Raw genomic sequence first — 14,579 nt, 5'->3', positions numbered from 1 at the left:
GTTCTAGTAATATATAGTCCAGGTGTTCATCTCTTGCTTTTAGGACCTTGTCTAAAATTACACGAACATTTCTAAATTTATTTTTATGTGCCAACTTGTTTGTTTATTTAACATAACCATAAAAGCAATACAATAGCAGACAACATAGTCTTTATACGTTATACATTTATTTAAAAGTATTAAAAATATAACGTTAAACATAAATTCATAATATTAGTGTCCATTTGTTAACATAATTATTTATCTATCTATTTATTTATTTATTTATTTATTTATTTAATCGTCTATCCTAAAAAAAATTATACAAGTGTTTCAACTAGGCTAATAGTTAGGCCTAGGTAGGCCTATGTATTATATCTATGAAAATGACATTGTCTTTGACTGCTCCCTTTGCCAATTATTTTACAAACGTCTTCTTTATGACATGCATGACTTCTTTATGACTGGGATGTTTGTTTGGAATTTGCCCCAGTCTCACTAACTGGCTGCGTTCGTTCTTTTATAATAATGGCAAAACATCAACCAGATTTGATTTTTTGAAAGACGCAGGCTGGAGTTGGTAAGACTTTCTATCTATTATGTATTAATCTCTAAATCTATACCTATTTGATACATTTGTTTAACAAACAGATTCATAGTCCTCATTAGTTAAACAGATTTACTCTGAGAAAAACCTGGTGAAGTTTTATAGCACCAGATGGAAACACGCTTGGTGTCCTCTGTAATTGGAAGGCAGTATTGTCATTATATATTTTTTGACCTTCTGCTGTTTTGTTTTAAGGGGCCAAGCACTGAAGGTGTTGTATCTATTGGTTTTCTAATTATTCTTCCTCGTCACTGGCAGTCTGTGGCAGCTCTATAAACCATACATGGAAATGAATAAAACTGGTACACTGATGCAGGTGGTCCTGATTAGTAATCTGATCTCTACAATACCCCCCACAGAGCCACCACAAAGCCAAAAACTCACTTTTCAAATGGATATCACTTTAGACACTTTTTCCTGGAGAAAAGAGGTTCACTAGTGCACCAAATTACTTTCCTCATGGTGATCACAATCCAGATCTTAGGTTAAGACTCTGCCCATTAAATAATCAGCACTTTCCGCCCCTCCTTCTTATAAGATTGTCCAGTTATTACCAAAACTGGAACAGATGATCACTGGACAGAGCACAGAAATGACTGAACACAATGTTGATATTGATCATCAAAAGTTATGATGATGCAAACTTAACAATATTGACCAAAATTTGGATCAGAGGCTGTGTATCAGCAGAACTCAGATTTATGTCTGGATTCCTCTGACTACCTTTAAAATAGCTCTTAAACAACTGGACATATCAGCACAGTTTGGTAGGGTTCACTGAGAACATGTCCTGAAGGTACCTGAGAAGTTTGAATTATTATTATTATTATTATTTTTTTTTTTTCAACAAACACTTTGAAAACATTGTCCAGAATTTTTTTCTCTGTGTTATTACATTCCATCATTATGCTGATTTGAATGATTTATCATTTTCAAAAGATTTGTAAATCTTGCCCAATTTTGTCCAAAATTTAACAGAATTGTGATACTTATTTTTGTATGATAATGTGAATTTAACCATATTGACCCAAAATTAGATGAGAAGTTATATCTCAGCAGTAGGCTACTTTGATTCATATGAACAAAACTCGGTAGTTCATCGATGATCTGAGCCAAATTTGGGAACAGTGCCATCTACAGGTCACGATCCTAATAACGGATATAACTTTTGAAATGTTTGTCAGGAAATCTTGATCTTGGTGTCATTTTTACCCATTCGGTCAAATGCGCCGCTACGAGCAATGCTTGTTTTAACTTGTCAAAGACCACGGAATAAGCGGGATAAGGATTTTAAATGCACAACGCGAAGCTTAACGTACTTAACATGAGAAAGTAATGAAAATACATCTAAAATATTTATTAATTTTAATTTCAACATTTACAGATACATTTTTACAATAAAAAGTTATATCCATTAATATTACTTTTTGGACAATAAATTAACAATGCACAACTTTGGCTTAACGAATGGAACCTTACTGTAAAATTCAATTCAATTCAAGTTTTCATTTTTATGATACAAATCATTGCAAAGCAACTTTACAGAAAATTAAGTTTCTACAATATTTAGTAGCTTATCAGTGGTGACTGTCAGTTTATGTGCACACGGCAGAAATGTTAAAAAAAAATCAATAAAAGACGTAAACAAACAGAACATTAAAACTTAGCGCAACGTGAGTGCAATGAAACTTATAGCAAAATGTGGTAGTTCTGTATGTTGTCTCTGGGTTAGCATCATCTGAGGTCCTCTGAGGGGTTGACATCATCTCTTCTCAGGTGTTCTGGATCCAGACTGGAGCTTGTGTAAATCCTAGTTACAGAGAAACAAATAGAGACATAATCAGCGTAGCTGATGTTCCAACCAAGTAAAATTAATTTGTTTAACCCAAGCTAAAGAATAATAATGCACATTTGATCAGAAATAACTGCAGTCTAAGATTATGAGATGCATTATTTGAATGCTTGGCCAAAGAGGTGTGTCTTTAATCTAGATTTAAACAAAGAGAGTGTGCCTGAACCCCAAACGTTATCAGGAAGGCTATTCCAGAGTTTGGGAGCCAAATTCGAAAAAGCTCTACCTCCTTTAGTGGATTTGCTATCCTAGGTACTACCAAAAGTCCAGCGTTTTGTGACCTTAGGGAGCGTGATGGATTGTAGCATGGTAGAAGACTAGTTAGGTACACAGGAACTAAACCATTAAGGGCCTTATAAGTAAGTAATAATATTTTGTAACTGATACAGAACTTAATAGGTAGCCAGTGCAGAGACTGTAAAATTGGAGTAATATGATCATATTTTCTTGACCTGGTAAGGACTCTAGCCGCTGCATTTTGGACTACCTGTAGCTTGTTATTGATGATGCAGGACAACCACCTAGAAGTGCATTACAATAATCTAGAGGTCATGAATGCATGAACTAGCTTTTCTGCATCAGGAACAGGTAACATGTTTCGTAGCTTGGCAATGTTTCTAAGATGGAAGAATGCTGTTTTTGTAACATGGGAAATATGATTTTCAAAAGACAAATTACTGTCTTATATAACACCCAGATTTTTGACAGTAGAGGGAATAACAGTACATCCATCTAATTGCAAATTGTAATCTACGAGATTCTGTGTAATGTTTTTTGGTCCAATAAGTAATTTCTCTGTCATATCCGAATTTAATAGGAGAAAATTATTGGTCATCCAATCTTTTACATATTTAACACACTCTGTTAGCTTAGATAATTTAGAAGTTTCATCTGGTCTCGTTAAGATATATAGTTGAGTATCATCAGCATAACAGTGGAAACTAATCCGGTATTTTCTAATAATATTACCAAGGGGCAACATGCATATTGAAAATAGCAGAGGACCTAGGACAGATCCTTGTGGCACTCCATATTTTACTGGTTATAAATGAGATGACTCCCCATTTAAATAAACAAAGTGGTACCGGTCGGGCAGGTAGGATCTAAACCATCTAAAGTCTGCCCTTAAATACCTGTATAGTTTTGTAATCGATCTATGAGTATGTCATGATCTATGGTGTTGAACACAGCAAAGTAACACAGCAGTAAAACTAGCAATGAGATGCAGCCTTGGTCTAACGCAAGAAGCAAGTCATTTGTAATTTTAACAAGTGCAGTTTCTGTGCTATGGTGGGGCCTGAAACCCGATTCTTCATAAAGATCTTTTTTTCAGGAAGGAGCACAATTGAGCAGACACAACTTTTTCAAATTTTTTTGACATAAATGGAAGATTTGAAATGGGTCTGTAATTTGCCAGTTCACTAGTTGTGGTTTCTTAATAAGAGGCTTAATAACCGCCAGCTTGAATGGTTTTGGGACGTGAACCTAAAGATAACGACGAGTTAATAATATTGAGAAGTGGTTCTTCTGCTACAGGTAACAACTCTTTCAGTAATTTAGTGAGTACAGGATCTAATAAACATGTTGTTGGTTTAGATGCAGTGATAAGTTTATTTAGCTCTCCCTTTCCTATAAAATGTAACCATACTGTACAAGCTGTACAAAAGCCTAGAAGGAAAATATATTATAGGGTTTCCAGACCTTTCCCGGTTTATATTATTGAGAATGCAATTTTATTGGCCATGTTTGGATAAGATTTCGCCATGAAACACATGTCTGATATCTTTAGAAGTACACATTTGGTCTAATACATACATACTTGCCTTTAAAAAAAACCTCTACTCTAAAAATGTAAGTTTTGTAACTTATGGTCATGTTTTATTGCGTCCGGTAGGTGGCAGTAAGACGTCGCGGAGCCTTCAATCCAAAACATCAGAAGGAGGAAGTTCGGAGGTCATCGCTGCGTCGCCGTTAGTGTGTGGAGAGCCGTCTGCGTTCGTGCTTTTATAATGGCCAAACATCACCCAGATTTGATTTTTTGCAGAAAACAGGCTGGAGTTGGTAAGGTTTCTGTTTATTAGATCTACGTTAGATTTAGAGTTTAATACCTATTTAATATACCTGTTTAACGAACACATTTATAGCTAACAATACAGTGAGAATGTTTGCTAGCTCTAATCAGATGAATGAATAGTCAAATTAAAAATAAAATTGGAGGAGATTAATTTATGGTTTAGGTTACAGCTAACAGCTTAACCATATATTTATTTTGAGAAGAAGCTGGTATTGTAGCAGCAGATGGAAACGTGCTTGGTCGTTTGTTTACAGCGCCTCAGCAGTTGGAGGACAGTATCGCGAGCGTTTAAAAAAAAAAACCTTTTGCTGTTTTGTTCATTTGCAATGTTTCAGTTTGATACGTTGAATCTAATTTGATCTTTCTTTTCGTTGCAGCCATTGGAAGACTATGTGAAAAATGTAAGTTTTTAACTTTACTGGTTTGAAGCTTGGAGAGAGGTTCTTCTTTGTTGTTGCGCTCTTTAACTCAACAAATGTGTTAATTTTATTTTCAAGGTGATGGCAAATGCGTTATCTGTGACTCTTATGTCAGGCCTTGTACACTAGTTCGTATTTGTGACGAATGCAACTATGGGTCTTACCAAGGGCGCTGTGTCATTTGTGGAGGTCCTGGAGTATCTGATGCCTACTACTGCAAAGAGTGCACCATCCAGGAGAAAGATGTGAGTCAATCTGCTCTACATTTGGCTCTGCTAGAGTATTCTTTGACTGGCTGATGATAAGCTTACATTGCTCAGTATCAGTGATGTGTAACTGTATTTTCCTTTTTCACTACTTGGGTTGCTGTGTAATTTCATGTTGAATGAAACGTCAAATGTAATTGTGTTTTTACAAGCATGCTTTCTACAGTTGTGGCCAAAAGTTTTGAGAATTACATAAATATTGGAAATTGGAAAAGTTGCTGCTTAAGTTTTTATAATAGCAATTTGCATATACTCCAGAATGTTATGAAGAGTGATCAGATGAATTGCATAGTCCTTCTTTGCCATGAAAATTAACTTAATCCCAAAAAAACCTTTCCACTGCAATTCATTGCTGTCATTAAAGGACCTGCTGAGATCATTTCAGTAATCATCTTGTTAACTCAGGTGAGAATGTTGACGAGCACAAGGCTGGAGATCATTATGTCAGGCTGATTGGGTTAGAATGGCAGACTTGACATGTTAAAAGGAGGGTGATGCTTGAAATCATTGTTCTTCCATTGTTAACCATGGTGACCTGCAAAGAAACGCGTGCAGCCATCATTGCGTTGCATAAAAATGGCTTCACAGGAAAGAATATTGTGGCTACTAAGATTGGACCTAAATCAACAATTTATAGGTTCATCAAGAACTTCAAGGAAAGAGGTTCAATTCTTGTAAAGAAGGCTTCAGGGCGTCCAAGAAAGTCCAGCAAGCGCCAGGATCGTCTCCTAAAGAGGATTCAGCTGCGGGATCGGAGTGCCACCAGTGCAGAGCTTGCTCAGGAATGGCAGCAGGCAGGTGTGAGTGCATCTGCACGCACAGTGAGGCCAAGACTTTTGGAAGATGGCCTGGTGTCAAGAAGGGGCAGCAAAGAAGCCACTTCTCTCCCAAAAAAACATCAGGGACAGATTGATCTTCTCCAGAAAGTATAGTGAATGGACTGCTGAGGACTGGGGCAAAGTCATATTCTCCGATGAAGCCCCTTTCCGATTGTTTGGGGCATCTGGAAAAAGGCTTGTCCGGAGAAGAAAAGGTGAGCGCTGTCCTGTGTCCTGTGTCATGCCAACAGTAAAGCATCCTGACACCATTCATGTGTGGGGTTGCTTCTCATCCAAGGCAGTGGGCTCACTCACAATTCTGCCCAAAAACACAGCCATGAATAAAGAATGGTACCAAAACACCCTCCAACAGCAACTTCTTCCAACAACCCAACAACAGTTTGGTGAAGAACAATGCATTTTCCAGCACGATGGAGCACCGTGCCATAAGGCAAAAGTGATAACTAAGTGGCTCGGGGACCAGAATGTTGAAATTTTGGGTCCATAGCCTGGAAACTCTCCCAGATCTTAATCCCATTGAGAACTTGTGGTCAATCCTCAAGAGGCGGGTGACAAACAAAAACACACTAATTCTGACAAACTCCAAGAAGTTATTATGAAAGATTGGGTTGCTATCGGTCAGGATTTGGCCCAGAAGTTGATTGAGAGCATGCCCAGTCGAATTGCAGGGGTCCTGAAAAAGAAGGGCCAACACTGCAAATACTGACTCTTTGCATAAATGTCATGTAATTGTCGATAAAAGCCTTTGAAACGTATGAAGTGCTTGTAATTATATTTCAGTACATCACAGAAACAACTGAAACAAAGATCTAAAAGCAGTTTAGCAGCAAACTTTTTGAAAACTAATATTTATGTAATTCTCAAAACTTTTGGCCCCGACTGTACTATGTTAAGTTTCTGATGAATTGTCTGTTTCATTGATACACAGAGGGATGGCTGCCCCAAGATTGTGAACCTCGGCAGCTCGAAGACTGACCTTTTCTATGAGAGAAAAAAATATGGCTTCAAGAAGAGGTGAAGAAATGAAGGGATTTCCTTTGCCACAGTTTTTCCATGCAAGAGTTTTCCATTTTGTTATCATGTTGTTACAATAAACTTTTTAATGCTGTGATGTTGATTATGCTGTTCTGTTTTATTTTGATACTCATAATATTACATACTTATAACCTGCAGGCTTTTAGTATTTACCTGGCTATTGACAACCTTTACATTTTTTTAATGATTAGATGCTTGTAAGAATGAATATTTTATCTCTATCAACTTTTGGACTTAGCAGCTGGAAGTATTATAGACATTTCAAGATGAGAGACCTGGGCTTATTTATAATTAAAAGTCCAGCATTATGCATCACATTGTTCTGGGTATTATTGGTCTTTTGGTTACACAAACTATATCCGGTATTTAATTTGATGTAGCTCTTGTGGCTTCTCTCAGGAACACAATGTCACAGGAAGGAAAGACATTCTAAATATAGATTTTACCAGTATAAACACAATCTTCTTACTGCCTTTCTTTAAACACATTATCGTATCAACAAAATCCAATATTGATCAATCGTCAAATTAATATGCATCAACATAAACCAGCTCCAACATATGTATATATTGAATAAAACTTTTTTTAGCTTGCATTTGCCTTGATTTGCTTCTAAATGTGTGCCTTGGCCCATTTAAGTAAAGGAATCTGTGATATGTGATTTGAGCTTTCTAGGCATATACTGGTCAAAATCTTTTGGGAATTGTAATTCAATAAATCTTTGGTAATCTTAAATGAAATGTGATCACTTCTTAAGAAAACCACCATGAATGGCAGCATTCTTTTTCAGACTTTTTGGTTCAGTTTAGTATATCTGCATATTGCACTGCCTTCTTTAGCTCCACCCTTTTTTTTTTTTTTTTGGCATGTCTGTTACACAACGCTCCTCTCATCTGAAATTTGAGATTCAGTTAGTCATAATTCTCTGAGGCATTTTTTGATCAAATACACTGTTACATATTGTTAGAAATGCAAGACATGCAAGCAAGGCACATTTTTAAATTCTTTAATAATATGTACAACACAAAACATCTGACAAGACGCAGAGACAACATCTACAAGTCAGAAAATAAAAACGTTTATAAGACTTACAAAGAGAATTCATTCCTCCCAAAAGAACAGTGACAATTTGAAAAACATTCAAATCTGACAAAACAAAGATTTCTTACTGCAACAAAATTGGCATCTCAAACTCATGCAACTGAGTTTTCTTCTAGTTCATCAGAAAGAAAGCTCAAGGAGAAATGACAAACAGTAGGCACACTTTTAAAAAGCGCCTACAGACCACAAATATGCAAATGATTTATTTGGAGTGGTTCTGTGTTTTTCTGATATGTAACACTAGGCAGCCTTCATAAACAGGCGCTCTGCTGAAGTCACGGATTCATATTGAGTGTGAGCTATGAATGGTGTGGTTCACACTGCAAAGCCATTTTTTGTAAAATATTTGAAGTTATCTGAAAAAATATACATCATATGATACATATGAAAAACAATAACAGCACTTCATTTGTTTTTCTAAGTTCTAAGCAGATACAAGAACAGTCAGTGTTATTTCTGTACATAAACTGACCTCCACGAGTCCCATAAAGGGCAAATGACCATGATGAAGTAAACAAGGTAGGATTTTAGAGGATCTACTCAGTTATTATGAAAGACACTAAACCAAATCTAAATATTTTTTAAGTTTCGCAGATATACAGAGCACATAATTCCAGCACTTGCTGACAGTAAGACAAAAAACTATGTATTTTGCAGCACAAAACATGATAAATTTACAATTCTTGCTAACAGTTTTGTTTCCATTTTAACCGTTTTCTGTAATGATACATTATTAATGTGATACATTCTCCCCGAATTTCAATAATGGCATCTTGTTTCTACTTTTGCAGGCAAAATGCACCACTTGGTACCCTGTACCAAATTTGCCAAAGGAATTCTTAGAATTAATGTAATTTTTCAGAGTAGTCGAAGATAAACATGCTAAAGGTATATATAAGAAAGTATATTGAAGTCAATACCATTAAATCATAAAAAATAAAGAGTGTGCTTTAAAAAAAAAACTAAAACTACTTTGATATTATAAAACTTGTCATAAAACAAGAACAAGAGAGGGAAGACCTCTTTAACCTTGGTGCATTACAAAAAAAAGACTATTGGAGATAGACGAGTGTGCTTTTAAACTGAAGTAAGATTAAAATGAAGGGGATATGTTGATAATAGTGGTTGACAGGATTTTTTAAGAACATGAATATCTCTCAGCTGTACAGTTTGAATCATATATTCATTCATCTCCTGTTTTCTCCTCTTCATTCCACACCATTATTAATTTATTGCCTTTCATAAATGCAAATAAATCAATAATTGTTTAGAAGTCTTCAGCCGGTGCACTTGAAAAAGAACAGAAAAGGTTGTTAATCACCACATTATTTACAGTACTACTTCATAAGAGTTGCTGTGTTTTAACTCTGAGTGGGGCTGTTTTGATTATGTTTATATGCGTGCACATTTGTCCCTTACAGCGGTCCGTATTTGGCTTCATAGCGTGCCACAACGTTCTTGCAGCGCCCAAAGTCCTTGCGCAACTCTGCCACTTCCTGTCTCAAAGCAGAGTTCTCTCGCTCCAGAAAGGCTGCTCGTACTGTGATCTGATTCTCTTTTAGGCGCCTGGCATCTCGTGAACGTTTGGCTGCAATGTTGTTCTTATTCCTCCGCTGCCAGTATTTCTCGTCCTGAAATAGTGAGTGGACATAAAATCAAATGTTGGGGAACAAGATTTTTTTCTCGCTCTATTTTGATAATGAACCCTGTGTTGTTAGAAAATACAACTGTTATTATCTTTTTACATAACACACGTTCACATATTTGTTGACAAAGAATTCAGAACATCTCATTGTGTTTTTACGCTTAGGGTGTAACTGTATAATACCACGACACATGCATGTGCATTCCTCAGCTCGTAAACAAGGGGCAGCCCATCCAGATTGTATTCACCAAAAAAAAAATTTATTCCATCATTAATTACTCACCCTTATGTTTTTCTAAACCTGTACGACCTTTTTTTTTATCTTTGAAACACAAATTAAGATATTTTGCTGAAATCCGAGAGCTTTCTGTCTCTGCATAGACAGCAACGCAACTGACACGTTCAAGGCCCAGAAAGTTAGTAAGGACATTGTTGACGTAGTCCATGTGACATCAGTGGTTCAACCATAATTTTATGAAGCTACGCGAATACTTTTTTTGCGCAAAGAAAACAAAATAAAGATTTTACTCAACAATGTCTTTTCTACGGTGTCAGTCTTCGATGCGCGTTCACAAGAGTACCACAATGCATGCATGTGCATTCCTCAGCTCGTAAACAAGGGGCAGCCCATCCAGATTCTACATCAGAACACTGGCTCCTGCGTCAGAAGCACCACACGCATGCGTCGTGGTACTTTCGTGAACGCACATCGAAGACTGATACCGTAGAGAAGAAATTGTTGAATAAAGTCGTTATTTAGTTTTCTTTGCGCACAACAAGTATTCTCATAGCTTCATAAAATTATGGTTGAACCACTGATGTCACATGGACTGTTTCAATGATATCCGTACTACCTTTCTGGGCCTTGAACGTGCCAGTTGCATTGCTGTCTATGCAGAGACAGAAAGCTCTCGGATTTCATCAAGAATATATTTTTTGTTTTGAAAATGAACAAAGGTCTTATGGGTTTGGAATGGCATGAGGGTTAGTATTTAATGACAATTTTCATTTTTAGGAAAACTAACCCTTTAAGTATAATGTTATTCATTATTATGGTCATATTAAAGTCAGGGCTTTTTTAGTGTTTTTGAGATGTGAATATAGTTTATATTAATATTTGAAATAAGTTTTAATTTTTTTCAGTTTATACTTTTATGGTAAAAATTTTTGTTGTTGTCATTTTTACCAGTTCTTTTTTAAATGTGTATACAGTATTTATTCATTTTTCATTTATTTTAGTACATCAATTTAATTAAATGGTTTTAGTTAAATACAGTATAATAACCCTGAGGAAGGTTCGACTGTGTGTTTACCTTCTGTTCCTCAGGCACAAACACTTTCTTTGCTTTCTTGATCATAGGCTGAGGCTTCAGCTCCTCCTCGGAGAAGCGGTGTTTGCGAGGGTTGAACAGTTCACCTCCGGGTATGCTGGACAGCACAAGGTCTGTGGGATCTGGCTCATAGGGGACCTCTACCTCAATATCATCTGGATTAATGGGCTCTGGCGTCACACGCTCCTCATCTGTGGTGAATCAGTGAATTCCAGTTATGAAATTAAATCAAATTCTAGTAGTTTCATTAGTTTCAGACATTTTTGCTATTTCAACTGAATATGTTTAAATATCAATTAATTGCTGTTGAGATCTTCATGATAAACAGCTTGACTGTGTAATGGATTAAGTGTGTTGTGACAGAAAGTACACTATGTTCTGTTTTCTCTGCTGACCTGATTTGGTGTCTGTTGAGCTAGAGCTGGAGACCACTTCCTCCTCACACTGATCCAGTTCCAGGACTGGCATAAGAGAGATTGCTGGGTCTGTCTTGCTTGTAGAGGTTGTGGACGATTTTTCAGTTGTCAGTTGTGCGTTTTCTTTCGCAAGACTCTTTTGCAGACCCTCATCCTCTGCGTCAGAAATGCCATTCTCCATGAGGAACTCCTCCAGATCCATGTATTCCAGGTGGAATGTCTCGCCATCATAAGGAATGGTCTTTTCCCAGATGGCAGGTGTTAAGGCAGCTGATGGTCCCATTCCACTGACCCCTCCAGAGTCCACATCCTCAAAGATTTTCTCTTTATCATTTTCTGTCATATAAAAACACAGTAATGTTTTGTTCAAATTCCAAATCTACACGTTATTTACATTAGGCAAGGGTCAACAAAATAAATTCAGCTTAAAAAAAATCAAGTTAACAATATGAATGGTACATTCTATCAATAATAAAGATTTAAAAGTGCACATTTGGAAAAAGAAAAAAATTTGTATTCAGTTTCATCTTGTGACTGGATTAATCTGTTCTTGAGTGTCGTTCAAATACCCCCCCAAAAAACAAAACAAAACAAAACAAAAAACTTCATTCACGAGGCGGACATCACTAGTTCGATCCAGTTTTTCGACAATGCAAAACATTAAGGTCCGTGAAAATTGTTATAAATAACACAAACAAACACGGTCTATATTTACACACTGAGAAAAGTGTCCTGGGCTGTTTTTGTGTTAACGTACACGATGCATTCGACAATAATTCGGCGACAGAGCGCGCACAGACCGCAAGCGCCGACTGGTGCAGAGGCACTTACCGTCTTCACCTTCGAGAAGATTCGGCGGCGGAATTTCCATGATTTTCCTTAAAACTACTGGGAAGGCAGGAGAAGGAGCATCAGAGCCCGCGTCTATCGAGACGGAAACAGGGTCCACGTCCATTTTGACCGACGCTGTCGTGCCGCGCGTGAGAATAGCGTGACTTTAAAGATAACGTAAAAATTCCTAACTTAGTTTATTCAGGAAAATTATAATGTTTTCAATGACTTATGTACTAATAAAAATCTAATCTGAAATCAGCTCGCCGGTTTGCACCCTTTCTTTTCTTCTGTGTTTGCCCCGATTCCGCAGTTAGCTACAGGAGAGTGTGTTTTAATATTCACATACACTGTGTTTTTGGATGCGCATAGGTTGGTTGCGCTCTCTTCTCATGAATAATTAAATAGGCGCGATGACACGGAAATGTGTCAGTGTGTCGTTGACGTCAAAAGCCTATGGTCAAAAAAACCAACCCCCCCCCCCCCCCCCCCCATCAGTCTGTCAAAACCATAGGCTGTATAAAAACAGGTCAAAACGGTTAAATATATTTTCACAAATGTGTTAGAACACCGTGTCACGAGACCCATATGGATGACACAGTTGGGTTTAAATTGTGGGCGTACATACCATATAAAACTTTAAAATCACATGCCTTTTACCAATTTATTCCATATAAACTCGCTTTCATTGTACGAGTGACCTTTGAGGTCACTTTTTATTAAGCATTAACTTAATCAGCACTAATAACAACAGTGTCAGGGATTAAAACGATAATATGCTTCGTCATTGCACCTAATTAGATCATGCCCCGCAGGAGAACTGTCTGTGTACCCAATATCTTAACCAGTTTAAAAGGTTTGCCACATGGCCTCGCACGCGCACTCCTGGCACGCACAGTGTGCATACAGACCAATCACGAGGCAGCAAAGGTATAGGAAAAATATTTCACGTGTAAAACTAGGATGCAAACACCTTACCCTTGGGTTTACGACAGATGATGTGCAATTTATGTTATCCGGTCACACTTCATGCTCTATATTTTGTTATAAATTAACAGTCAGCGCTTGCATTACACGTTCTTTGTGTGTTATGCATGTAGTTTTGCACATTTCATTTACGGTTGCATACTTTAATATTTGTTTTTTTTTTCGTCTTTATGCCAATTTACAAAAACATACTATCCAGAAGATGATTTTTTTTCATAATTTTATAACTTAATAAAAAGTTGTACATTTCTGCACAAGATTTAGCAAATTACTTACAAAAACAATATCTTTACAAAAACTCTTATAATACAGTCCGCATGCTGTCATTAATCAATAAGACTATGAATAAGATAATTCTGCTAAATTAAGATATAAATTAGAACAGACACTACGTAGTTTAATTGCAAATGCAGTCAATTTTGCCACTTAATAATGCATCCAAAACCTTGTGTTAGCAAACTATTTCTCAATGATGTTCATCTAAAATAATGCATTACTTAGTATTATAAAACAGGAAATACAGTCAATGCACGTCTTGTTTTGAACACGTCTACTTCATGCATGGCGTACGTTGTATTCAACATCACAACTACAATCCTGCAGTACACCAAATGTATTGCACACTCTGTAGTGGGAATTAGGTGTGTTCCAATCCTCTATTGAGCCAATAGTGAAAAATCTTACCGTTGTCATCAAGCGAAGGGACAGAGAAGGGCAACTCAAGCAAGGTTTTGAATATTTCCGGAATTTCTGAAGACATCTCAAACCAGTTTTAGTTTCTCAAGACCTGGGGAAAAGCTGGATGCAGGAGACGCTTAATCAGAGCTTCCACTTATTCAAACTCTCTCTCACATTAAGAGTAGATTGATGCACACAGAATTCTCAAACTTTTTATTGCGGTCACAAGGTCAGTCGTATCCACGAAGTTACTTAACCAGTCCCGCCTCAAATCGCCTTACTTCCATAGGGATGACCATTTTGACCAATGGATATCGTTTCAGTGTGCAAGTTGTTTAATAGTCAATGAGGCGCGGTAGTTTATTGGTCATACTAGCCGCGTGCATTCACTTCGCGAGCCAATAAGAATGAAGTCAAGTTATCTAAGTCTGAAACATCAGTGTTATGAAATTGAGAGTAGAGATACAGTTCGGTTGCGCTATCAGTGTCACTCACTTTCCAGCGACTGAGACCTTATGT

The 14,579-nt window shown here is 36.9% G+C and overlaps 2 protein-coding genes across 4 annotated transcripts; one reads left to right on the top strand and one right to left on the bottom strand.

Moving 5' to 3' along the window:
* Nucleotides 1–423: 423 nt before the first annotated feature.
* Nucleotides 424–7,153, top strand: phf5a (PHD finger protein 5A). The gene is made up of 5 exons (XM_019066581.2): nt 424–559; nt 4,333–4,499; nt 4,890–4,913; nt 5,010–5,176; nt 6,965–7,153. Exons 2-5 carry the CDS (start codon nt 4,448–4,450, stop codon nt 7,052–7,054), a joined length of 333 nt encoding a protein of 110 aa, XP_018922126.1. The 5' UTR covers nt 424–559; nt 4,333–4,447; the 3' UTR covers nt 7,055–7,153.
* A 2,221-nt stretch (nt 7,154–9,374) lies between these two features.
* Nucleotides 9,375–14,326, bottom strand: tefa (TEF transcription factor, PAR bZIP family member a). Of its 3 annotated transcripts, none has more exons than XM_019066584.2 (5): nt 14,067–14,326; nt 11,544–11,900; nt 11,131–11,339; nt 9,592–9,803; nt 9,375–9,461 (listed from the first exon to the last, which is right to left on the bottom strand). In XM_019066584.2, the coding sequence occupies exons 1-5, from the start codon at nt 14,140–14,142 to the stop codon at nt 9,440–9,442; spliced, it is 876 nt and encodes a 291-aa protein (XP_018922129.1). In that variant the 5' UTR covers nt 14,143–14,326; the 3' UTR covers nt 9,375–9,439. The 3 variants fall into 3 exon arrangements, with proteins under 3 accessions (XP_018922129.1, XP_018922127.1, XP_018922128.1); XM_019066582.2 differs by lacking the exon at nt 14,067–14,326 and adding an exon at nt 12,396–12,797; XM_019066583.2 differs by lacking the exons at nt 9,375–9,461; nt 14,067–14,326 and adding an exon at nt 12,396–12,797 and having other exon boundaries at nt 9,588–9,803.
* Between the last annotated feature and the right edge of the window lie 253 nt (nt 14,327–14,579).

This window comes from Cyprinus carpio, chromosome B12 (genome assembly GCF_018340385.1).
Source record: "Cyprinus carpio isolate SPL01 chromosome B12, ASM1834038v1, whole genome shotgun sequence".
Lineage (NCBI taxonomy): Eukaryota > Metazoa > Chordata > Actinopteri > Cypriniformes > Cyprinidae > Cyprinus > Cyprinus carpio.
Note: the sequence above shows the minus strand (reverse complement) of the source record. Positions and strands in the feature narration are given on the sequence as shown.

Excerpts from the sequence above, each read along its gene's own strand:
- tefa (XM_019066582.2), bottom strand. The coding sequence starts at position 12,519 with ATGGACGTGGACCCTGTTTCCGTCTCGATAGACGCGGGCTCTGATGCT. Across the intron at positions 11,901-12,395 it reads TCTTCTCGAAGGTGAAGACG|AAAATGATAAAGAGAAAATC; the intron begins GTAAGTGCCTCT and ends TTTATATGACAG. Across the intron at positions 9,462-9,591 it reads GAAGCCAAATACGGACCGCT|TGCACCGGCTGAAGACTTCT; the intron begins GTAAGGGACAAA and ends TTCTTTTTCAAG.
- phf5a (XM_019066581.2), top strand. The coding sequence starts at position 4,448 with ATGGCCAAACATCACCCAGATTTGATTTTTTGCAGAAAACAGGCTGGA. Across the intron at positions 4,500-4,889 it reads CAGAAAACAGGCTGGAGTTG|CCATTGGAAGACTATGTGAA; the intron begins GTAAGGTTTCTG and ends TTTTCGTTGCAG. Across the intron at positions 5,177-6,964 it reads GCACCATCCAGGAGAAAGAT|AGGGATGGCTGCCCCAAGAT; the intron begins GTGAGTCAATCT and ends ATTGATACACAG.